Here is a 24,859-nt window from a genome sequence, read left to right as displayed (position 1 = left end):
TACTAGTTGAAGTTAATGGTCTCTTCCCTCTGTCTTCCTCTTACAGCACTTGAACTTGTTCATCTTCTTTCTTAGAGCTTTTTCTTGATGCTTGCCTTGTTTATAAGTATTGACATTTCTCTGTCTTCATACTTTTCTCTTGGTACTCAGGGCATTTTCATCTACCCAAAGATGTTGCTTTCCTTTTACTTGTCATTGGTAAAAACAGCCATCATCTTCAGCTCAGTCCCTTTCTTGAGCTCATCACTTTTATATGATTCTATTATCTGAAGACCTCTGTGTCATATTTTTCTCTAAACCTCATTTCTATCCCCAGATAGCCCCACTTCTCTTCTTTGCCCCATGGGTCTGTGAATAGGGTTATTATTATCATTTCCTTGGCTGTCTAAGTTAGATTTCTACCATTCTAGACTCTTCATCCTCCCAAGTTTAATTACAAACTAAGTTGGATGACTGTTCCTTAAATATCTCCATTCTTTCCTATTGATCTATTATCTCTGAATTTGTATAAAAAGTATTTTGGCTAACCTTCTTGGCCATAGGTTTATTGAATTCCCACCACTTCTAGTCTGTGGCCCACATTTTAGTAAGGGAGGGATTTTTTTTAAAAAAAAATGTTTATCTCTAAAAAAAAAAGGCACAGCTTAAGAACTCTGGAGTAACTTCTCCATGAATTCAGGAATAACTTTTCTTGAATTCAGAATGAATTACAAAGCCCTTCATGATCAATACTCTGCCTTTAAGCCATATTGAGATTATTTGTGAGCATCTAAGTGCAGTTGACACCCCTGGTCCCAAGAAAGGATTTTTTTCCACTCTTCTTTCCTCTTGTACCAAGTCCTTTACCTGCTAATCTCCTCCTGGTGTATGAAGTGGCAGCTTAGTTGGAGGACTCTAAACCAGCTCTCAACTCTGAATTTTCTGTCATGATGAAAGTCCAGCTGATTGGTATCCATTTTGGTAGCCACTAGACACAAGTGGCCGATGACCAATTAAATGATACTACTGTGACAGAGGAACTGGATTGTGGACGTTTTGTCATTTCAGCAGACTTCAATTTAGATTGCTATAGTGGGCTAGAGGCAATTGGGACTATTTGGAAGTGTGCCTATATATCTCTTGACATTGGTTCTGTCTTCACAGTACTTTCTTCAAGAAGGCAGAGCAATTAATTTATCAACCTATGGTTGTTTTTTTTTTTTTTTTTGGTGGCTAGAGAAGACAGTTGTAATATACTGAGTTATACTGAAATATTATTTACTGAGATATCATGACAAATAACATACTAAGATATTATTTACTTCTGGTTATTTACTTCTGGTTTTAGGCCCAAAAAGGGGGGTGGACTTACACCTGGCTCTGTGTTTAGGGATCACTCCTATCAGAGTTTGGGGAAACATGATTAACTACGGATTGAACCCGAGTTTGCCACATGCAAGACACAAACCTTATCTGGTGTATTGTCTTTTCAACCTACTAAGATGTTTTAGAATGGTTACACAAAGTTATAAACATAGGATCCAGGATCTTTTCTCATTGCTTTTAGAACATTGTTTATATTTATGGCTAAAATGGCCATTCCAGTGTTTTGATGAAAGATAGATTGAAATATAATCCATACATGTCCAGTTACCTTTTATTTATTTTTGCTTTATTTGGGGGGGTATTTTTTGGGAACACATCAGACGTTGCTCAAGGGCTATCACTGGCTTTGTGCTCAGGAGATGTGATAATGTTAATTGAGATTAGAATCAGGGCCACATGCAAGGCAGTTAATTGCCTCCCTTCTGCACTCTCTGACCCCTGCCAGTTGCCTCTCAAGTAAGTCAACGAATTGAAGGAATTTTTTTAAAACAACAATAAAATTTAAATTCATTTATAGAAAAAGTAAATGATACAACAGGTTGAATGTCATTTCTATAAAGCCAATAAAAATTATTTGAATACTGGCTGTTTAAATAATCCTTTTGTGGGACTGAATCCACACCCAACAATGCTCAGGATTTACATCATGGAGGTGTTTGGGGGTAGCATAAGAATTTGAAGATAGAATCAGTTTCAACTGCCTAAGAGGTAATTGTCTTATTCTATGCTCTCTCCACCTTATATTTTTTAGAAGAGGGGCTACATCTGATCTTGCATGGCTTCTCCTATTTTGTGGCTCTAACTACTGAGCCATATTCTTGGCTCTTGGTCTAGACAATTTCCAAATCTTGCCTTGCCTGTGGGTGTCCGCAGCTCCATTGCTTGCATCACTAGGAATGAGTCCTCATGCACCACCATTATGATACTGATGCATACAAACAAAGCCCTATATTTGCCATTAGAGAACAATGGAACTTTATTTTCACTATTTTCTGATGGCAGAGTTTTCTGCTATAGAGCCTTGGTGGCATTTGAGTGCAGAGAGGTACTGGCAAGTGACTAAAGCAGAGCATACAAAGTTTGAGAATGGTTATTTACCCCTTTCTTTCCTGATCTTGACTATCAGGGTTCACATAAACTTGCTTGTATACTCTGAGGGTTGCACATTTTTCCCCCCAGCTGAGTGGCTTGTGCACACGTTTGCTGGAAGTCACATTATTTAGCAGCTGTGTTCTTCCATGCTCTGGAGGTACTGCTTACTGGATGGTTTCTGAGGTGTTCACACCTTGGGCTGTGTTGTTTGCTGGGGCGGGGCATTTTAAGTTCTGGTGCTTAGTCACACCTCCCTGTTGCCTACTCTGTTGTAGCACCAGAAGTGAATTGGAGTGAGGTGGTGCCCCAAACAGCAGAGCTGTCTGGTCTGTATGTGTTGAAGACATGTGGATGGGTCACCCTGGTGATTTAATTCATGCCCTCGTGTGTGTAAAGCAGGCATTCTTGCCACTGAACCATCTCCATACCCCTAAATATTTGTGAAGGAGGATACTGAGATACAGGTGGTCTTCTAGAATATTTTTCTTAGAACTCGGAGTGTGTGTGTGTGTGTGTGTGTGTGTGTGTGTGTGTGTGTGTGTGTGAACAAACGAATGCACAAATCCAATGATGCTCAGGGGTCACTCCTGGCTCTGCACTCAGGAATCACTCCAGAAAGTACTCAAGGGATCCTATAGGATGCCAGGGGATGAACCAAGGTTGGTTGTGTGCAACTTAGGCACTCTACCTACCTACCCCTGAAACTATCATCGCTCTGGCCTCTGTTTTTGTTTAAGATGGAATTGGAAGAATATCAATGGGATTGTTTTAGATAATTTAAGGTCTGGTCAGCCAGGGACCTTTAAAGATGGTTAAACACTCAGTAGCCAGATTAGAAGCCTTCATTATATTATTCAGAATGGTTTTGTAAGAAAAGTTGTGCTATCACTAACGGGTATGAAGTTGAAAATTTAGTATAGAGATGTAATAAATATTAGGATCCAAATTTATAAAATGTGGGCATTTAATAAGATATAAATGTTACCAAACACGAGAATTATTTATATTTTCTTATCTGAATCATAATTTTATTTGCCATTGATGTATAGTAGTTAAACTCATTAAAAATCTTATAATGAAATCAAGCAAGATACAGTATTCAGGGTCTTAGTAAACTCTGTATTTTTTTTTGGGGGGGTCACACCCATTTGATGCTCAGGGGTTACGCCTGGCTAAGCGCTCAGAAATTGTCCCTGGCTTGGGGGACCATATGGGACCCCGGGGGATCGAACCATGGTCCTTCCTTGGCTAGCGCTGGCAAGGCAGATACCTTACCTCTAGCGCCACTTCTCCGGCCCCATAAACACTGTATTTTAAAGTTAAGTGTCTGGTTTCTTTTTTCATATTCTTTGATTAAATCAAGGACAAAATTCAATTATAAGGCTTCATTGGTAGCCTTAAATTATCTTTATCAACCTCTTTATGTGAAACAAGTGTCAAACCTAGTAGTAGTTCATCTTCTCACTTTACCTTTTCTTATATTACAGTTGGTTTAACTTGCTAACTTGAGGAAAACTTAATATTAATCTAAGGTCAAAATGGACAGTATAAGGGGTGAGAGAGATAGCATGGAGGTAAGGCATTTGCCTTTCATGCAGAAGGACATTGGTTCGAATCCTAGCATCCCATATGGTCCCCCGAGCGCTGCCGGGTGTGACCCAAAAACCAAAAAAAAAAAAAAAAGAAAAAGAAAAAAAGGACAGTATGGAAATGTATAATTACATAAGTAGGATCCCATTTCAAATGAAAATAAAAAGTTTACATGCAAGCTAGAAGGCCATCCCAATGCTAGGAATCTTGTGCATTCGTTTAAAACTCCTAGAAATTAGAATTGGCCAGTTGGATAATTTTTAGATAATATATGTGAGGTAGAAGCAGATCATGACAGTCAGATTTGGGTGACATAAATTTAGTTTTATAAATTAATTTACATACAAGTAGTATGAAAGTCATTTTATGAAGGTTTTTTTATTGTAGTGCACAACAAATTGGGGAGAGGAAATGGAATATGTCTGGGCAATGAGAAGAGGGATCAGTTTATAGTTGAGTCTTTGCTATAACTTTAAGAAAATGGAGTTAAATATATGCAATTTATGAATTAAATAATCTTTCATTGTATACTAATGTGAACCAAGACATTTATTTTGGCTAAAAGATATATGCCTAATTTAGTTGCATGAAACTAAAAGCTTTGATTATCTATAGTTGTTTGGGTATAATAATTACATGTATGGTTATAGTTTTGACTATAAATAGTTTCTTTTTTCTTGGTTGATGTGGTTTTGAATTTTTGGGTCATAACTGGCAGAGTTTAGGGCCTGCTCCTGACTCTGCTTAGGGATCACTTCTGGCAAGCTCTGGGGATCAAAGGTGGTGCCTGCATTGGCTATATGCATGTTATACACTCTACTTGATGTATTACGCTCTGGCCACATCAGATCGTTTTGTTGTGGTGTAATTGTAGAATTTACTTGTATTTCTGAAAAAAAATGTGGGTTAAAAATAGGTGTTTCTAAAGTTTTAATAAAAAGATTAAGAAATAATGAAGCAAAATGTATATTCCTGCCTTAATTTGATTTCCTTTGTAAAATGTAATTTATTTGAGTTAGAAATTAATATCTGAACTTAGTAACTTAGTCTCTGAATAAGTTACAATTATTTTCTATCACCCCCCCCCCCCAATTTGCCTTTTTGGAACTGTATGCAGTTTTCTAAAAAATTGCTCCAATACTCTACCAGAAAAGTCCTCGAGTCTTCTATAGTCTTCCCTTCCTTTGACATTTGCTTGTCCCCTTGATGAAAAATTTAAATAAACATTTTAAAATACAAAATCTAAATTTTGTAATATCTGTTTGTTTCTCTTTTGCATAAAGTGGCATCTGAGACAGTACTTCATCTTTCTGTGTGTCCTCTGCCCTTTGTGTCAGGTGACAGACGCCTTGTCTGTTTTGTTTTTGTGTCAGAAATTTATTCACAAGGGATAAAACTACCTTCTCCTCACATTGCTCTGTTCTAGTGCAGAAAATTATTCTGAGCTGTGGTATTGCTCAATTTTTTTGGTTCAGTTTTTCGTTTTTTCTCCACAAAGAAAGGAACGTTGATGGTGTGTATCAGAGAAGAATTTTAACTCTTTTTTTTTCTGGATTTCAAATCAAATAGCATTGGGTGCAGTCTAGAACCTCCGAGAATATGAGAAAAGTTCTTCTTTATGGCTTTCTACAACTTTTTTCTTCTTGGTTTTTAGGCCACATTTTGCCATGCTCTGCGCTTACTCCTGGTACTGTGTTCAGGAGTTACTCCTAGCAAGCTCAGGGGATCAGATGAAATGCTGGGGATCTAACCACAGCCATCTATATGCAAAGCAGGTGCCTTACCTGCTGTATTGTGCTTCGTCCAAAGCTTTCTAGGACTTTTTAAAATTCAAAAGAACGTAAGAAATGGCCAGATCAGTTAATCAGTGACAGACAGTTGTGGTCACTATACCAAAAACTTCTTACAAGAACAAAGTTAGTTGGTTGGTTATTAGCTCTCATCACTGCCCACAGCCCCTTGAATGTTGTCCTTTTTCCAATTTGATCTTCTCCAGGACTTTAGGGTCAGCTTTCAAGGATTTTGTGACGCCAGGGCCATCCTTAAGTAAGTGTAGACTCTTAGTAGCTTCTTCCTGTTCATGTTACAGGACAATAAGAGCCCTTTGACCAATCTGGAGGAAAAATCAAGTACTGCAGCCAGGCAATGCATTTTATTCAGAGAATTAGCACTAAAATACTCAGTGAGATCACCTAATAGAAAAAATTCCTTTACAAAATTGTCATTCTATCTGTAACCTTAGCAAATAAGTTTATGTTAGCATTACATTTGTCTTTAGCTAGTTGTATTAAGAATGTAAACTAAGTGCTGTTGTGTTATGCCTAGAAAGAAAACATATTAGCTCCTGCAATCATCTGTAGGAAAAAAATCATCTTTATCTGAAAGACAGCTCAGACTATCCTGCCTCTTCAAAGTTATGTAAATAACTGAAAGATTTCTGCAGGAAGCCTGTGAAATATCATGTTATGTAAGATAGTATTATATATTAATTCTAGCCGCATTTAAAAACATCTTGCTGAGATGATTGGCAAACAGATGGACTTACCTTTAAGAGTTAAAAACACTTTTAGCTAACCATATTTGGCAAACTATTAACGAATGAAAATTTGTTAATAAGGGTTACTCATAATTCTTTGCATTTGTCAGTCACACAGAAGTACCAACATTACCTTTTCTTTAAATGTAAATTGAGGTGTATTTGTAATTTTGGGAGCTGGAGTAATTTGTTGTTGCTTCTTTTCAAACTAATTGAGGGGAGGTCAAAATTGGAACTCAGAAAGAGAGCTCAGTATCTGAACTTAATATCTGAGTGAACGTTTCTAAACTCTCACAGTGACAGGCATCACTAGGGGCCCTTGTGAGAGTCAAGTGCAAATTCTAAGTAAGGAGGTCTGGGGTGGGTCCAAGATTACACATCTCTCAACTGCAGCTGGGTGTACCAGTGGCATGCAGGACTTCTTTGCAGTTGAAAATTCTCATCTCCTTAACAGAAACACTTCCAAATAGTTTTTGTGAAGCTAACATCACCCTGATACTGAAAGCAGACAGAGATGTCACCAAAAAAAGAGAACTACAGAACAATATCCCTGATGAACACAGATGCAGAGATCCTTAACAATAATCCTAGCAAATAGGATCCAACACATTATCAAGATTGCCATATATCATGGGCAAGTAGGACTCATTCCTACTTGCAAGGATGCAAGGATATTTCAACATACGCAAGTCAATCAACATAATAAATCACATCAACACAAGGAAAATTAAAAGCCATGTGATCGTAAAATTCTCGTCTCCAGGAAGGGAAGCAAATAGATGGGATCCACACTGTGCATGGAACATTAGTCGCTTTTACCTCTGTATCATTCAGTGGAAATTCAAGGGAGCATTTCAAATACAGGCCAAGAAGAGGAAAGCTTCTTTACTTTTGTCTTTTAGCTTTAGCCAGCAAGCTCCCCCCAGATGTGGCAATAAAGTAAATGACTGTGCAAGGAACCGTGTGCAGAGAAAGAGCCAGACCGTTTGTACAATGAGGGGTAGGAGACATATGTGAAGAAACCTCTAGATAGAGATTGTTGGTAAAGTTGTGGTTTGACAACATTGGTATTCGTGAATAGTTCTCGGTGAGAATCTGGGAGTTGAGACAAGGGAGCTGGACTGGACAAGGATTTGATTGCAAAGTACCTATCACTTTTTTTTTTTTTTTTTTTTTTTTTTTAAGAGCTTGGACTTGTTTCTGGAAATCTTGTAGGATTTTAATCGGGAGATACATGATGCATTTTGCATTTTTGTTTACTAAGCTAGCTGTGTGAAATTTTTCAATATAGGACTTGGAAGAACTTGTGAGATCATAAATGTTTTGTCCTTCACTAAATAAGGTTTTGATTGCTTCAGATGTAGAATGAAGTAGAGGAGGGATTTGAGGTACTGAAGAGGCAGAATGGTAAGTTTGATTGATGGGTAGAGTAGGTTGGAGATGCAGGAGGCATTCATTAGAATAGTTCTATAGAATAGAGATCGTATCTTTTATTTTATTTTATTTTTGGTTTTTGGTTTTTGGGTCACATCCGGCAGTGCTCAGTGGCTACTCCTGGCTCTATGCTCAGAAATCGCTCCTGGCAGGCTTGGGGGACCATATAGGATGCCGGGATTCGAACCACCAACCTTCTGCATGCCATCTCTCCGGCCTCCATGCCATCTCTCCAGCCCTGTGTCTGTTTTGTTTGACTTTGTAAATCCAGTGTCTGTTAGGGTTAAATTTTTTTTATCATTTGATTGGATCAAAGGACTAGGTGGAAATACCATTAGCTACCATAGAGAATGATGACTTAAAGCATAGTATTCTTTAAACCTCAATTTAGAGTATCATTTACTTTAAATATATATACATACATATATATCATCAACCTGTATCAATAAAATTGGATGCTATCTGAATGAAATGGTATATGAATGAAAAGTAACTATACTTTTTGGGGAGGGTGTAATTATTTTTAATATAGACCTTCTGAACTGTGCTTACTTTTCTTCTCTTGGTTCCTTTCCATGTTTTTCTTTCAAAACAGAGAATGAAAGTAATGTACAAATGAAGGGCAAGATGTAAAAAGATACAGGCTGGATGAGGGGTAAAATAGGGTTAGGGTGGTGGGTCTTGCACACTTTTTAGGTTTTTTTTTTTTTTTTTTTTTTGGTTTGTTTTTTTTGGGTCACACCTGGCAGCGCTCAGGGGTTACTCCTGGCTCTATGCTCAGAAATTGCTCCTGGCAGGCTCGGGACCATATGGGATGCCAGGATTCGAACCGCCATCCTTCTACATGCAAGGCAAACATTCTACCTCCATGCTATCTCTCCGGCCCCGGATCTTGCATACTTTGGTGGCAGGGGTGTATGGCAACTTTGCACACCAATACTACAAACTTAGACTCTTTTGTAGCCTTCTTATTTGCTATAGCAAATAATAAAAAAAATGCACATAACCACCAAAAAGAGTCCTCTGGTAGATAGATTTCTTCATTGGTTTTAAAAATTAAACTCGCAAACATTAAAGGGAAATGGTAAATGGTTACTAGAAGTGAAAAAGAGTTGGAAGTTATTCTCAAATTTCTGAATTTTTGTATAGCTGAGAATTAGTCCTAACATAATAAAATATTATCAACTCAATATTATATTATCAACTCAAAATGGATCTTGGGAGGAATTTCATAGATTAAAGATAGTTATTTAACAAAATAGAATATATGGAAAGAATATTGTAAATTTTATTACCAGTATTAAGTATGAAACCATATTTTATATTTTATTTCATCTGCGTAGTTGTTACTAGTCAAGACTGTCTTCACCTGAAAACGTTGTGCACAAAGAAGGCAGTGCCTTCTGTGGTGTTTTCTGCAGATGGAAGTGTCCTGTGCATGCCCTGTGGTATCCATGTTTGCACAATATCTTGGCAGCTACATGTGCTAGTGAACACTTGAAATTTTGCTCGTGTGACCTAGCAACTGAATCGGAAATTTTATTTAATTTCAGTTAATTTAAGTAGCAACATGTGGCTTGTGGCCGCTGTGTGGGACGGCAGACACAGTGGCACTGTCCAAGCATACTAATCAGGAGTGAAATGTGGCCAGCATGTTCAGGAAGGACAGCATTTGGTTCATGAGGCAAAACAGGACTGACTGCGGGTGGACTTGCAGGCACTAACAGGTCTTCATTTAGGGCACCGTTGTTTGGTAGATGCCCTCTTCTGCAGCTGCATGTTCGACTACACTTTTCTTTCTCAAGTGGCTGTGGGGGCTATTGGGGGGAGGGCTGCTCTTGGACTTTATGATTCAGCTCCGTGCTTTCCAGTTGTCAGCCTGTGGACTGGTGCTGACCTGCAGACATAGACAGGTTGAAAAACACTGACATCGCTGAAAGGAATCACACTTTAAACAGCTCAATGGCCCTTTATTTTTCCGGGTGTGCTCTGTCACCTTGATGAAGGGGATATGTTTTTGTGGCTTTTTCTGTGTGCGATGTATCTTTTCATGTTTCCAGAGTAGGTGATATCGCCCTCCGGGGGTGCTGGTACCATGCAGTGGGTGATAGCTTCAGGAGCATTTCTGCTCCTTCTCTTAAGGAAGGAGGGTTTCCAGGGGAGACTTAATACAATTTTTTCTGAGAAGGAAGTAGTCGTCCATGTAAGTTTGGAAACTTCTCTGGTAGAAGATATTCATTTAGAAATGCTGTCCCAGTTCCCCAAATTACTGTCACTATTATATATTCTATTCCTTGTCTCTTTGGAGGTGGAGAGAAATTAAAGAGAAAAATACAAATTAGGGCATATAATTATAAAATTGTCTTCACCCTCTAGAAGACCATTATTTTATTATGTAGTGCTTGTTCACAGGTGCTGGGTATTTATGAAAAAATGTTTCCTTGGGATGACATTCTACTTAGCTGGATATAAATTTGTTGGAAGGTGTTTATATTGTCTCCAAGTCATTGTGATATCGAAAAAAGTTTGCTTATACACATTTCAGCTTGCTTTGAGAGGAGTTCAGGAGTCAGGCCTTGTCTTCCTAAGTCTGGGAATGTCAGAAATTCACTTCCAAATATTAATGTGGAATTTTATACAGTTTATTTCTTTAATCTTGGCATGTCTTCAACCCTGATTTTCTATGTGCTGACTTTGGCGGCCATCTGTCTATTTGGGGGTGGTGGTGGCATTATTTGAGCTAGGGGTCTAACCCAGAGAAACATCTACTACTTTGGATTTACTGTTTTCCATCCTATTTGTACTCAATAAAACTAGTCAAGATTTGAACGTTGCTAATAATGTGCTTTCCTAAAGTTATAGATAAAATTTCATAAAAAATTTTTGTTTTGGAAAGAAAGCTCTTACATTGGGTGAAATCACTGAGTGCTTAATTTAATTTAATTTAATTTTATTCTTTCTAATCAGTTTAGGCCCTTAATATCTTTTTTTTGGGAGGGGGCACACCCATGATGCTCAGGGGTTACTCCTGGCTCTGTGCTCAGAAATTGCTCCTGGCTTGGAGGACCATGTGGGATGCTGGAGATCGAACCCAGGTCAGTCCTGGGTCAGCTGTGTGCAAAGCAAACGCTCTTCTGCTGTGCTATCGCTCCAGCCCCTAGGCCCTTAATATCTTGTTCTCATCCCTAAGAAAGCTGCCATTGGGGCTGGCCCAGTGGCACTAGCGCTAGCCTAGGACAGACCGCAGTTTGATCCCCCAGCATCCCATATGGTCCCCCAAGCCAGGAGTAACCCCTGAGTGTTACCAGATGTGGCCCCCCAATTCCCCTCCCCCCCAAAAAAAAGAAAAGAAAGTTACCATTTCATCTGTACATTTTTATCTTTGGGAAGTGTTTTTGTTTGGCTTTGGTTTTGATTTTTGTGCCACCTGGTGCGCTTAGGAGTTACTCCTGGTTCTGTGCTCAGAAATTGCTCCTGGTTCAGGGGACGAATTGTTTGTTACTGTGCATGCTGGAGAGATAGTAGAGCAGATAGAACATTCTGTGGCTGACCTAAGGTTGATCCTTGGCATTTTCTATGGTCCCTAAACACTGCTATGAGTGGTTCCCTGAGTCCAGAACCAGGACTTACCCTCAGCCTCCAAACCAAACAAACCAAAACAAACAAACAAACTAAACATTCTGTAGATGTTTATTTCTAATGAATTTTCTCATCTGTTAAGTTATGAGGGCTTTGGGTTAGGTCTCCACAAAAGGCTTACAAGCTTTTAAATGTTCATAATTAACAGCTTTTAAATGTTTATAATTTCACAGTGAATCTCTATAGTGCTGATTCTGTTGGTTAAAAAGTTGCCCTTCTTCCCCCCCTTATCTCCCCTCCTCACTGTCATCTTCTAAACTATTGTTCTCTTAGAAAATACTTGCCACTAGAATAAGGGGCAGAAACTTAGTGTATGTAATCTTGTGTTTTTAATGTTTGTTTGGTTTTTGTCTTTTGTGTCACACCTAGTGGTACTCCTGGCTAATTTCTTGTTGTATAGTCATGGATCATTCCTAGCAGATCTCAGGGTACCATATACCATAACAGGAATCAAATCCAAGTTGACTGTGTATAAGGCAAGAACCGTAACCACTGAGCTATATCTCTACCTCTTACTGTATCTCATTATAGGTGTTTGTACTATTTATCCTGAAGTGTTACTTAATAGTTGAAAACCTTGTAATCATAAGATACCAAGAGATACTTGTAGCATGGTATGATTAATATTTTATAACATAATTTATTAATCTTAATTCTTATTTAAGAGTTCTATAAAATATAAATACAAACTCTACAATGATCAGGGGAAACTTATTATTATTTTTATTATTATTTTGGTTTCGGTTTTTGGGCCACACCTGGTGTCACTCAGGGGTTACTCCTGGCTACGCACTCAGAAATTGCTCTTGGATTGGGGGACCGTATGGGATGCCGGGGGATCGAACCATGGTCTGTCCTAGGCTAGTGTGGGCAAGGCAGATGCCTTACTACTTGCACCACCACTTCGGTCCCTATTTTTATTAATATTATCAATTTTGGGGGTACCAGGGGTTGATGGAACCCAGGTCCCAAGGCATATACTTGGTCATGGAATTACATTCCTGATCATTTTATTGGTTTCTGTTCACTTTATATCTTTGTAGAAAGCAGTGACTAACTCAGGATAGGTGGTTAGTAAATATATTTTGAATAAATATGACTTATAAGTCAACTTGAATTGGAGGGTGGTGCTTTCAGTGATTCTCAGCCAATGCAATACAAAGCCCAAAAACATGGTATTGCGGGGGGGGGGGTCACCCAGACCAGTGTGGTTGTGCTTGGGGAATCTTCAGGACCATACTGGAGGTAGGGGTATGGGATCATGGAGAGTACCTTAAAACCTTTGCTGTCTTTGTCTTTGTCCCTTTGGATTTTGTTCAAAGTCACATTAAACATAAACACAACTCAAATATTTATTATTTAATTTATATTTATTTTGATTTTTGGGCCATACCCAGCTGCGCTCAGGGGTTACTCCTGGCTCTGTGCTCAGAAATCGTTCCTGGCAGGCTTGGGGGATGGAACTTAGATCTGTCCCAGTTTGGTCACTTGCAATGCAAATGTCCTACAGCTGTACTATCACTGTAGCCTTACTCGAATATTTATACTCATGATAATTTATGAGAATTACTCGTTAATTAGTACTTGTTTTAATTGTGTAATGCCAGCATGTCCAGTAGGATTTACCACTGATGTGTGCATATTTATACGGACAATAGAGATTGAGGTACTTTTTGTTTGTTTGTTTATTTTGCGGCCATACCCGGTGCTGCTGAGGGGTTATTCCTGGCTCTGCTCAAGGATCATTTCTAGCGGTGGTTTTCAGGGGACCATATGGGATGTCAGAGAACAAACCTGGGTCAGCCGAATGCAAGGCCATTGTTTCGACCCTGGAAATGAGATACTTTTTGACTTGTCATGTACATACTGGGTTTCAAAGATTCAGTAAAAAAAAAAGTTCATCTTTATTATTTCATGTTGAAATGACAGTTCTTTACTTATATTGAGCTAAATTAAAATTTATTAAACCATTATTTGAGGTTATTTTTTTTTTAAATATGACCACTGGAAAATTAAAATTCTATAACTCTGTTTTGGTGATTCACTGAATAGTGCAGATCTCGACATAGAAAATGTGGATATTGAGTGCGGTGGAGAGGAGAACAAAAAAGGAGTTGTAAATGAATGTCTTTGAGAGAAACAAAATTATGTGTTGCAGCTGTGGCTTGAGAAAGTGCGTATTCAAATGGTCTAGATCAAATTTAAAAAGGACCAAAATAAATTAATTTGATTAGCTCCAATCAGAAATATGAAATCCTGGCTACCAGATGGATTCCTAGCACAGTCGCCAGCCTCTGAGTTTTGAGGTCACAAAGGGGGCAGAGGACACGAAGGCGGTGTGACTCTTGTAGCAAGTGCCAGCAGCCAGCAGTGATAGAGGAAAACCATTGTTTCAGAACATCACCGTGATCCAGTTTACCTGAGTGTGGTCATAGTTGTGGTGGCTCACGTGCTTATTTGGTAACAGATACTGCTGTTGTTTGTCATGTGACAGGAAGATGAGTCTTAGTGGGAAGGAGAGGAGTGAGGAAGTGGAAGGCCACACGTGTCAGGATAGATTGCTCGTCGTGAGTTCCGTTTTGTGTCTTCCCAGAGCATAGGCACAAGCTTTCCTTTCTACTTGGCTATCCACCAAGCCCTCACAGCTCCTCCAGGCTGTCTTTGCCTCTGCTGCTTGGCGAAACCATCCCTCCTTCTGGGCTCCTCTCTCCCAGCTGGCTGGGAACTCCATTCAGTCAGTAGTATTTTCTCCAGAGACATGTGATAGACTCTGGAGAATGAAGCTGTTATTCTATAAAAGAAAGCCACCCAGGACATAGAAGTAGACATTACTTTCCTTAAACTAATTTGAAAGATTCTTTGGGTAAGTGGTTAGTCTGTGCATGGCTAGTTTCAGCTATTATTTGAGTTCATTTTAGTACTTATTTCTTTGAAAGCTAGAATAAGCCTTGAACAAATGAAGACGGTTCAGGCTTCTGGGGAGTAAATGCAATTCATAAAAATATTTGCTCTGTGTTGCATTGGAGATTTTTCTACTTCCCTTGATTTTTTTGGACTTGAAAGTAGTTGTGTAGTAAAACAGCCTGTCTATAAATAAACTGGCTTTTGTGCTCACCTTACTTCCCACCCATCTGGCCTTTCATTTTTGGAGGAAGTAGATCAGAAAATGATGGCAGTTAGCTGTGGAGTGAGGAGACCTGTGACTTTAGCTGACAGCTGTCACCTGAAAACTACAGACCTGAAGACCTTCTCAGGTGTTGAGTCCGTAGATCTGACAGGGAGCAGGAATGTTGTTTACATTTTCTGCAAGCAAATTTCTCCCCTTGTTAGGAATGTGTTCGAGCAGGGCAGGCGGAAACTCAACTCTTGTTTGTCTGCCACCTAGGATCTTGGTCGTATTGGCTGGTTTTGGACCATTGTTCGTTCCCAGGCACATATGTCTATACGTGTGTCTATAGAAGTAATGACTGAGCCTGTAGATAACTTTGGAAATTCTTTAATGAGATACTGTATTTTCCAGTTAGCCAGTATCACACAATGCTTTATCGTGCTTATTAATGGGGGATGGGGGGAGTGAGTTAAATTCCTAAGATGTTTCAGATTTCAGACATTTTTCTCATGTGAATTAGTTCTTTATTAGGCTGTTGATTTAATTAACATTCAACATCAACAACACAACACTTGCCGTGTTTTGCTGGTTGAGGCTATTTTTTTTATTATTATTATTTAAAGGGCTTATTTTAATCTGACACGGAATCGCTTCGGCACGTTGGGAGCGAGATGTGGAACATGAGGTGGCTCCCAGGGTGTGCTGTGCTGTTAGCCCGGATGCCCGTGGGTGTGCGTGTCTGCCCTGTCCCTGCTTGCTCCTAAGCCACCGCCTCGTCCTGGAAGGGGTTTAGGCAAGGGCGGGGGCTGCTGGCACAAGTCACACTTTATTCTGCTAAAGTGATGTTCAGTTCTGGAACAACTTTTCTCTTCCCATCCATGAGAACGGATCTCAGTCCTCCACGCAGTGGCACTTGGCGTGGTCTTGGGCCCAGTGTCCATGGTCGATGATGAGCCCGTGAGCTTGTCTCTGCCTCCGCCAGCACAGACTGGGAACAGTGGGCCCAGAGCCACAAGGAAATGTGATCCTTTTGGAGAATGAAAGCTTGTCTTCTCCTTTTCTGAATGTTGTCCACTCCAGCAGTGAAAGCTCACAAAGGCAAGGCATGGTCATCTCGTTTGCAAGCTCTCTGTCTGATGTGGAGGTGACCACGGGGCTTTCAATGCCTTCTGTTGCTGGTACTTAGTTGTATGTGGGCCGTGCATACAACTTTTTAAAAAAAATTTATAACCAATGACTAATTTATAAGAAATGACTTATTTTGGTCATTGTCTAATCCTCTAGTCAGTTTAACTAAGTTGAGCTTTTCACAGCCCCCAGTGCTGTGGCTGCTCATCTGATTACACAGCTCAGGGGAATAAGGTTAAGGGCTGGCTGTTGGTAACCAGAGCACTTCCAGGGCTTTAGTTCAGCAGATGGGCTGCTTGGCTATATTCATACATCTGCTTGCCTGCTGTGGCAGCTGCTGCTGCTTCATGTTGTGTTCTTTTGTTCTGTTCCATCCAAGAATGGAATGCTAGGAAGTGGAGTGAATGGATTAATTTAAGGTTAAGGTTAGTGTTTTGCTTGCTTTCTAAGTAACCGATCATAATAATGCTTCTGGTAGAAGCTAATGAGTTTCTCTTAAAGTGAACTAGATTTATAAAATACTGCCCAGCATGGGGGCTCGATTAGTATTGTTGATAGAAACCAAATTCAAATGCTGAAAATACTGGCCATTTCTATCATTTGTTCCTAATTCTTTGTTTTCTCCCCTTTTCTTTCCGCCTCCCCACTCCCTTCTAGGAACCCATATCCAGACTTGGCCTGACACTGCAGGGTCCAAGCGCATTAAAGAAATATGGAATGACATGAAGAAGAAGATTAGTTCGGGATTATAGGCTTTGAGGACAAACACCTCAGTGAAGTGAAGCACAGACAAGCTCCCAAGCTGTAGTTTGGAGGGAGCCGGTGTCGCAAGAAGATGGCAGATCCGGGGATGATGAGTCTTTTTGGCGAGGATGGGAATCTTTTCAGCGAAGGCCTCGAAGGCCTGGGAGAATGTGGGTACCCCGAAAATCCCGTGAATCCCATGGGTCAGCAGATGCCGATAGACCAAGGCTTTGCTTCCTTGCAGCCCTCCCTGCACCACCCGTCTCCCACCCAGAATCAAAGCAAGCTGACCCACTTTGATCACTATAATCAGTACGAACAGAAGATGCATCTCATGGAGCAGCCGAACAGGATGATGAGCAATGCCCCCGGGAATGGCCTGGCGTCTCCTCACTCACAGTATCACAACCCCCCTGTCCCTCAAGTCCCTCATGGTGGCAGCGGGGGTGGCGGTCAGATGGGCGTCTACCCGGGCATGCAGGGTGAGAGGCACGGGCAGTCGTTCGTGGACAGCGGCTCCATGTGGGGTCCCCGGGCTGTGCAGGTGCCGGACCAGATACGAGCCCCTTACCAGCAGCAGCCGCCGCCCCCCCAGCAGCCCCAGCCTTCGCCATCAGGACCCCCCGCCCAGGGCCACCCGCAGCACCTGCAGCAGATGGGCAGCTACATGGCACGCGGGGACTTCTCCATGCAGCAGCATGGCCAGCCACAGCCGAGGATGAGCCAGTTTTCCCAAGGCCAAGAGGGCCTCAATCAGGGAAACCCTTTCATCGCCACCTCAGGACCCGGCCACTTGTCCCACGGGCCCCCGCAGGGTTCCAGTCTGGCCCCTTCCCTGCGTCATTCGGTGCAGCAGTTCCACCACCACCCCCCTACTGCTCTCCACGGAGAATCCGTCGCCCACAGTCCCAGATTCTCCCCTAATCCTCCTCCACCAGGGGCAGTCCGGCCGCAAACCCTCACCTTTAGCTCTCGGAGTCAGACCGTCCCCTCACCTACTCTAAACAACTCAGGGCAGTATTCTCGCTATCCTTACAGTAACCTAAATCAGGGATTAGTTAACAATACAGGGATGAATCAGAATCTAGGCCTTACAAACAATACCCCCATGAATCCGTCCGTACCAAGGTACCCCAATGCTGTAGGCTTCCCATCAAGCAGTGGTCAGGGACTCATGCACCAGCAGCCCATGCACCCCAGTGGCTCACTGAACCAAATGAACACGCAAACTATGCATCCTTCACAGCCTCAGGGAACTTACGCCTCGCCACCTCCCATGTCACCCATGAAAGCAATGAGCAATCCAGCAGGCACTCCTCCTCCGCAAGTCAGGCCTGGCAGTGCTGGGATACCACTGGAAGTTGGCAGTTATCCAAATATGCCCCACCCTCAGCCATCTCACCAGCCCCCCGGTGCCATGGGAATCGGACAGAGGAATCTGGGCCCCCGAAACCTGCAGCAGTCGCGTCCATTTATGGGCATGTCCTCGGCGCCCAGGGAGTTGGCTGGCCACATGAGACCAAATGGTTGTCCCGGTGTGGGCCTGGCAGACCCACAGGCCCTTCAGGACCGACTGCTCCCTGGCCAGCAGCATCCTGGTCAGCAGCCATCTTTTCAGCAGTTGCCAACCTGCCCTCCGATGCAGCCCCACCCGGGCCTGCACCACCAGTCTTCACCCCCACACCCGCATCACCAGCCTTGGGCACAGCTCCACCCATCACCCCAGAACACCCCGCAGAAAGTGCCTGTGCCTCAGGTAAGAGAACTGGCTGCCTTGCAGCCTAAAATGAGACGTGGTGAACTTAGTTGGAATTTTCTCTTGACTCAGAAAAAGTTGTTCCATTGCAAATTGAATCTTTATCTATAAGTTGCCCCTAGAACTCTTTCCTTTATTAATAATTTTTTGTGGCGTATCATTTAGTGATGTAGGCATTTATACACAGATTCTAGAAGGCTCGCATCTTTCGATCCTGGGAAGCATGTTGTGTGCTAAGAACTCATAGAAATTAAGGGGAGGCATCCTGCAGCCAGCAGGAAGGTGAACATCAGGCTTAAAACAAACTGTTCCCGCAAACTCTTTCTTTTATCTTTTCTTTCTGTTTTACTCTCCGTTTAAAAAAACAAAAACAAAAACAAACCTTGGAACCTGATTTCTAGCAAAGTTTTATGTGCTGTGGCAGCCTTTCCCACCTCTTTTTAACAAGTTATAATATTTTTCCTTGGGAAAGCTGCATAGTGTATTCTTCTGTGATATTTATATTGCCAACTGTTGCATGATGTCTGTGTGAACGTAAAACACTATTTAATCACAACAAACAACCTATAGAGAATATTTGTTTTCTAAGGGACTTAGTGTTGGACACCCAACACTAGAGCAGAAAACTTTTATTTAATTGTTATTGAGTTATTGTGATTTATAATACGTTAATGATAGTTTCACATAAACACATTCCAAGCCCATACCTGCTACCAGAGTACCTAGATCTCTTTTCCAAGGTTCAAACAATCCCTTTTAGCCCCAAGCTTAGTTTTGTGGACCAACTCCAGTTCTGTTGCCTTTGGCATTTGTTACTACCTTGCCTTAAGTCCCATCTATGAGAGAGATAATTTCATGTCTATCCCTTTACTTTTGACTCAAATAAAGCCTTCCTTTTAGTAATCTGGGACTTGAGATCCTATAGAATTTATTATTGGACAGGTGTAAGTGTTAAGTCCCAATATTCACCAAGATCTTTCTACTATAAGTGAATGTAAACCCTAGGTCTGGACAAGTAATTTTTATGTGTACAGGTTAATACTTATATGCATAGATCATTCTGAATGCTATTGGAAATAAATATTGATTTTCCACTTCGACTGTGGTTTTGAATTTGGATAGTCCAGTGACTGATTTTAGAGCTGTAACACAGAATTCTCATTTTTAATGAACCCATAAATTTCACAGATTTCCAATATGTGGAAATGCAAAGCAGAGTCAAAGAACATCCATAATTCTGTTACAGGTGTCCTAAGGGGAGATACCTATAGGTGAGAATCAGGAAACTAGTGAGGACATTTCAGAATGGGGATGGATTGTTAAATAGGCACAAGCAGGGCAGAGCCAGACAGTGAAAGTATTGTATTTTGTTGAATGGAATTTGGACTTAAATGGGGAACCAGTGGTAAGATATTGAGGCGTGGGAACAGAGATAAATTGTGAGCCTTTAACTCAGGCCTCTTAGAATAATTTGGATTAGGTAAAGGAGTATATTAACAGAAGTTGGAGAGATGTAAAGGTAAATGAGATGTAAAGTGTTTTCTGCACTTGATCAGAAAACAAAGGTTGTATCTGGTGGAGAGGCATTTAGAGTAGATCTAGAAGCTTAAGCATTGGTTGAACTGGGGAAAGTGAAGCCAGGAACACCTCCTGGGGACCTCAGGACACATAGTGCTTAAGGGTTTGAAGAAAGTGAATGTCAGCAATTCAGCATGCAAGAGTACCTGAAACCATACCTTGCTCCCACGCCTGCCCAACTGGCCAGCAGAGGAGTCAGTCAGTCACCTGGGTTTCAGTTCTCTGACTTCTGCTTAGATTCTCCAAGACTCTTAATCTGTAGCCCAGGAGAAAGACCTTTGGAACTTGTGGTTTCAGGATCTTCTAGAAGAGTATGTGATAAAGGTGTTATAACAAGAAACAGCTGAGCTCAGACCTCAGGAAAGACCAGGACAAATGATGACAGCAGATCAAACTGTGCTAATTTGTTTTCTTTATATTAACTTCAAGGCAAAATGCAGCTTTCCATATTTGACCTAAAATGCTATCTCTGAGAATAGTTGACCTCGGTGGCTTCCAGGATAGAAATGGATGTAGCAGAAATGGCAGGAGTCTATAAGAGTTAGTCTTAATTTCTGAAAAGTTGCATATGAAACAAGGCATCTTCTCAGACCATTGGTTCTTTTTCAGACTAGTCCTTGTCCTTCTATCTCCTTTCTAGTCTCTGGAGGGCAGGGAGAGCCCGAAGGAGACATCCTGTGATTATCATTGGATCACTAGATGAGAATTGCTGGTCTCCTCTAGTTCCTCAGTTCTGTAGATATCACAAGAAGCCATAATGCGTATTGCATTGTGGTCCCAAAACCCTGTGTGTATGTGTGTGTGGGGGGGCTTTTAGAGATTTCTGCTGTTTCCTGGCTAGAGACTAGAAGACTAGAAGCCCTAGTTGGTACTAGGGCTTCATGTTACTCAAACTCCCCACTTCCCAAAGTTTGGACTCATGTAAGGAGCGTAAACAAGCAGTTTGCAGTACTTCATTATGAATACAACTGCTTAGAATTTTATAATATTTGCCCACGGTATTTTCTTTCTTATTATTACTGCTTGATTTTGTATCTTTTTAAGTGTTTAAAACACTTAGTTTTGAAATAGTATGATGAAGGAATAAAGTATTGGAAAGTCATAGAGTTTATAAAATCAGAGAAGTGTTTTAATTTCACTTATTAGGTTGGTGAGTTTAGGCAATTTGCCTAATCTCTCTAAACTTCTGATTCTGCATTAATAATACCAGAATAATATTGCACATCACAAAAGATGATGAGATTAATATCTACCAACTGCCTAGGGTTATGTCTATTCCATACAGTTCATTTATATGTTCTTTTTTTAGACTTTAGGTTCTGATCTCTTGAAATGCAAACCTTGTTTTAGAATTGCCACTGCTTTGTGTAAATTTATAAGTAAATTTTGTTTTGAAGCATTATTTTGATAGTTACTATGACACTGATGTTAGATACTATGGCACTAAATTTGATTTGTGCAAATATTAACCCCTTCCCTGTAGTCAGGAGTTCTGGGAGTGGTGAGAATAGTCTGGGCAATTCTTAATGCTATCATATAATACTAAAGTCTTCTCTCTCAATCCCTCACATTCTAGTCTAGAAAATTTATACAATAGTATTTCACTTTAAAGCTACTAAACTTTGTTTGCAGTTCACAATTATAGTCAATAAAGGGAAATGTTGGAAGGGTGAAGTCACAAGGTCATATCAAATGTTAGTTTTGGGGTATAGATATATTTTTAAATGGAAGCGTTACACTGTTGATTTGTTAAGAATTTTCAGTGAAAAAATATAGCCTGTTTCTTTTCAATAGTTGATTATAATAGTGATTTCTGCACTTTTTTCTTCTCAAATCCTGTTATACCATTGAAAATTAAGGATTCCAACGGTCCTTTGTTTATGTAGATAATATATGTTAATATATTTACTGTGTTAGAAATTTGAACCAAGTATTATTTGAAGCATTTGTTAATTAAAAATAATAAGCCATTATGAGTGGAGATAAATAAGACTTAAAAAGGAAAGTAGCTGTTTTCTGAAAGAGAAAAAGAAATTAAGTGGCATTGTTTTATTATTTCTCAAGTGTTTGATTCTCACTTACATCTGCTCCCACTTGCAGTTTGCAAGCAAGTCACGAGCATTTAGAAAAGTCTACTATACATCTAGAATGAATGAAAAGAAAGGCAGGACCTCAGTGTCCCGAAAATAGTTCTGACCTCACAGTCTTAGCATTTCCTTGGCCCACTATCCTAGCTGCTGGAATGAAGAAAAGAGCCCAGGATTTGTAGGCATCTGCCAGATGTGTAGAGTGACACCAACTGATTACTGACCCAGTCACCTTCGACAGGTTACTTAACCTCAGGCCTTGATTATATTATTTATAACATCACAGTTGAATTGATGCACCTTCCAGTTCACAGACACAGTGATACTGAAAATGCCATTTCTTTTGTTTACTTGGTATACGATGTACACACATGTTGGGAACTAAAAAATGAGACATTTATCATTGGAGATATTAAAAATTCCCTGTTAGAAAGTTTACAAAATCATTTCAGGCACCTATTTCAGCATGAGTTTTGAGCATTGTCAGAGTTTTTTTTTTTTTTTTTGACATCTTTTGCTTAGTTTCAGGAAAAACAAATTCCATCCTGAGAATTGGAACAGATAAGAGGATATTAGTGGAAGTGAGGGAGAGGTTAGGGAGGTGGGATGGACAGAGATTTGCAGTGGAAAGCACATCACAAAGAAAAGCATTGCATACGCTTGGCCAGTAGCCTCTAATCCCAATTCGGGGTGTCACACTGTGGTCTGGTCCAGTATTGTGAGGGGAGAAGTGATGTCTTTGCTATTCAGGGACCTGGTCGGTTCCCATTGAGAATGAAGGAAGAGGGAGGGAAAGGAGTTTTAAAAGGCTTTAGTAAATATCTAGTGCAAAGAGAAAAAACCCTCATTATTTTAGGTTGTGGGGGTTGGGGCCTGGGATAAAGAAGTTGAAGGACCCAGGGAGATCCCCTGGTGAGAAGTTTACATTGAGGCTCTCTGTTCCTGTTTGGAGTAGGGATGTGGCACTACAGGATGCGCTGCACCCCAGGCACAGGAAATGAGGAGAGACGGCAGCATTGATCAGTGCATTGTGCACGCAAGTGAGAACCTCCCAGGAGAAAAGCACAGAAAGGCATTCTGCTCACTTGAAAAACTTGCTAAGACAGACAGGCAAAGGGGATTGTCTTCCAGGTTACAGGAGGTCTGCAAGTTTCTAAATAACATTCTACTGCTCTCAGTCAGGTATCTGAACACATGGATTGTGTTCTCATATGGGCAAGTTCTGCTGGGATTTTTTTCCCTTAAGAATCTAGACTGTGTTCTGTGTGTATGTGTGTGTATCTATATATAGTTGGAGGTGGTTTATACCATACCTAGTGGTCCCTCAGGTAGGCCACATCGCAAGGCAGGTGTCTAACCCAGAGTACAATCATTTCACCTTCAGATTAAGTTTATTTTAGATGCAGTAGTGTCCCATTTATAGTTCTGAAATAGAACAATGGTAAAGGAGATCAAAATTAGAAAACTCTGTTAACAGCATTTTAAGATTAAGGTGATAGATGATAATTCCTCAGTGTCCCATTTTGTTCCCAGAAGGTTAAAATATAGACAACCTAGGAGAATCATCACAGTTTATCCAGTTCTCTGTTCAGGTCTTTTGACTGTCATACAAATTACCTTTCTGGGAAAACTTTTTCCCAGTTAGTTTTAAGTAGAGTCAATATTCTACTGAAATTTTCTCAGTTTACCCGCTTAATCCAGGGTTCTAGACTTGAGCAGAATAGTTGGCAACTGCTAAATAAATTTTATGGAAAAGGTGACTTTTATATCAAACCTCATTTGGGCACATTATGATCTCTAGGGAAATGCTTTCATTGGGAAGAAAGGAAGGGGTTGTGCAATTTTCAGCAGTGCTCAGGACTTACCCAAGTCTCTGTGCTCAGGATTCACTCCTGGTGGAACATGGGTCTGTATATGGTAGTGTAGATTGAATTTAGGTTGGCTGCATCCAAGGCAAGTGTCCTACACACTGTATTATCACTCCTGCTTGTTTTTATTTTTTAATTTGATTTTTTATTGAGACCATTGTGAATTACAAGTCTTTTAGAGTTGTATTTTATGCATATAGTGACCGTGAATTAGGGCTATTCCCACCACCAGTGTTGACCTTTTTCCTTCAGAGTTCCCAGCGTGCCTCCAATACCTCTAGCTTTAGCCTCCTGGTCTACCAGTGTTAACAGGTCTATTTTGTTTGGCTTTTGTTATGGTGTAATTCTCTTGATTCTATTGTCATTGACTTTGGCTTGGGTATTGAGGTCTGACCTTTTTTTTTTTTTTCCCAATTAATGCTCCTGAGACCACGTGGCCCCTGGGTTTCATTCATTTTACCTGCTTGTTTTTTATTTTTTAAACAGAAAGCAGATTATTTAGAAATACTATTTTTGATGATTACATTTTGGTGGGGATGGAGAAAACATGATCTCAGAGAAAACTGTCCTTTTCCTATGTGGAGTTGAGGAGCTGTTGTAAGCTCCTCTTGGTTGGAGCACCAGTAACAGGTCCCTCCCCCTTCATCTTTGAGTTTAGTAAATTTTTAGGGGACACTCTTCTTTCCCATGTGCTGATGACTGCTGGATATTTCTTCATGTCACCTTTGGTGAAAGTCATAAACCCCTCCTGTGGCTGCTTGCAGCTACAGTGGTCAGTCAATAGGCATAGGCATCTCCTAGTATTTGGATGGTCTTTTATGATGACTGATATCTCCTCCTCCTTCACCTGTATGCATTGCAACTTAATAAGTGCCTCTCATTAAATGTGACCCATAGCCAAGCTAGGCTATCCCATAGATCAGAGTTTCAGTG

General features: G+C 40.5%; 1 protein-coding gene across 1 annotated transcript in view; it reads left to right on the top strand.

The window, feature by feature from the left end:
* The first annotated feature begins 16,642 nt into the window (after window positions 1-16,642).
* The window catches only part of CHD7 (chromodomain helicase DNA binding protein 7), a 147,213-nt gene continuing 138,996 nt past the window's right edge, over window positions 16,643-24,859 (top strand). Inside the window, exon 1 of the mRNA XM_049781939.1 lies at window positions 16,643-18,393. Within this exon, the coding sequence (XP_049637896.1) occupies window positions 16,729-18,393 (1,665 nt within the window). The 5' untranslated portion in view covers window positions 16,643-16,728. The remainder of the gene's footprint in view (window positions 18,394-24,859) is intronic.

Source organism: Suncus etruscus, chromosome 10 (genome assembly GCF_024139225.1).
Source record: "Suncus etruscus isolate mSunEtr1 chromosome 10, mSunEtr1.pri.cur, whole genome shotgun sequence".
NCBI classification, from domain to species: domain Eukaryota; kingdom Metazoa; phylum Chordata; class Mammalia; order Eulipotyphla; family Soricidae; genus Suncus; species Suncus etruscus.
Note: the sequence above shows the minus strand (reverse complement) of the source record. Positions and strands in the feature narration are given on the sequence as shown.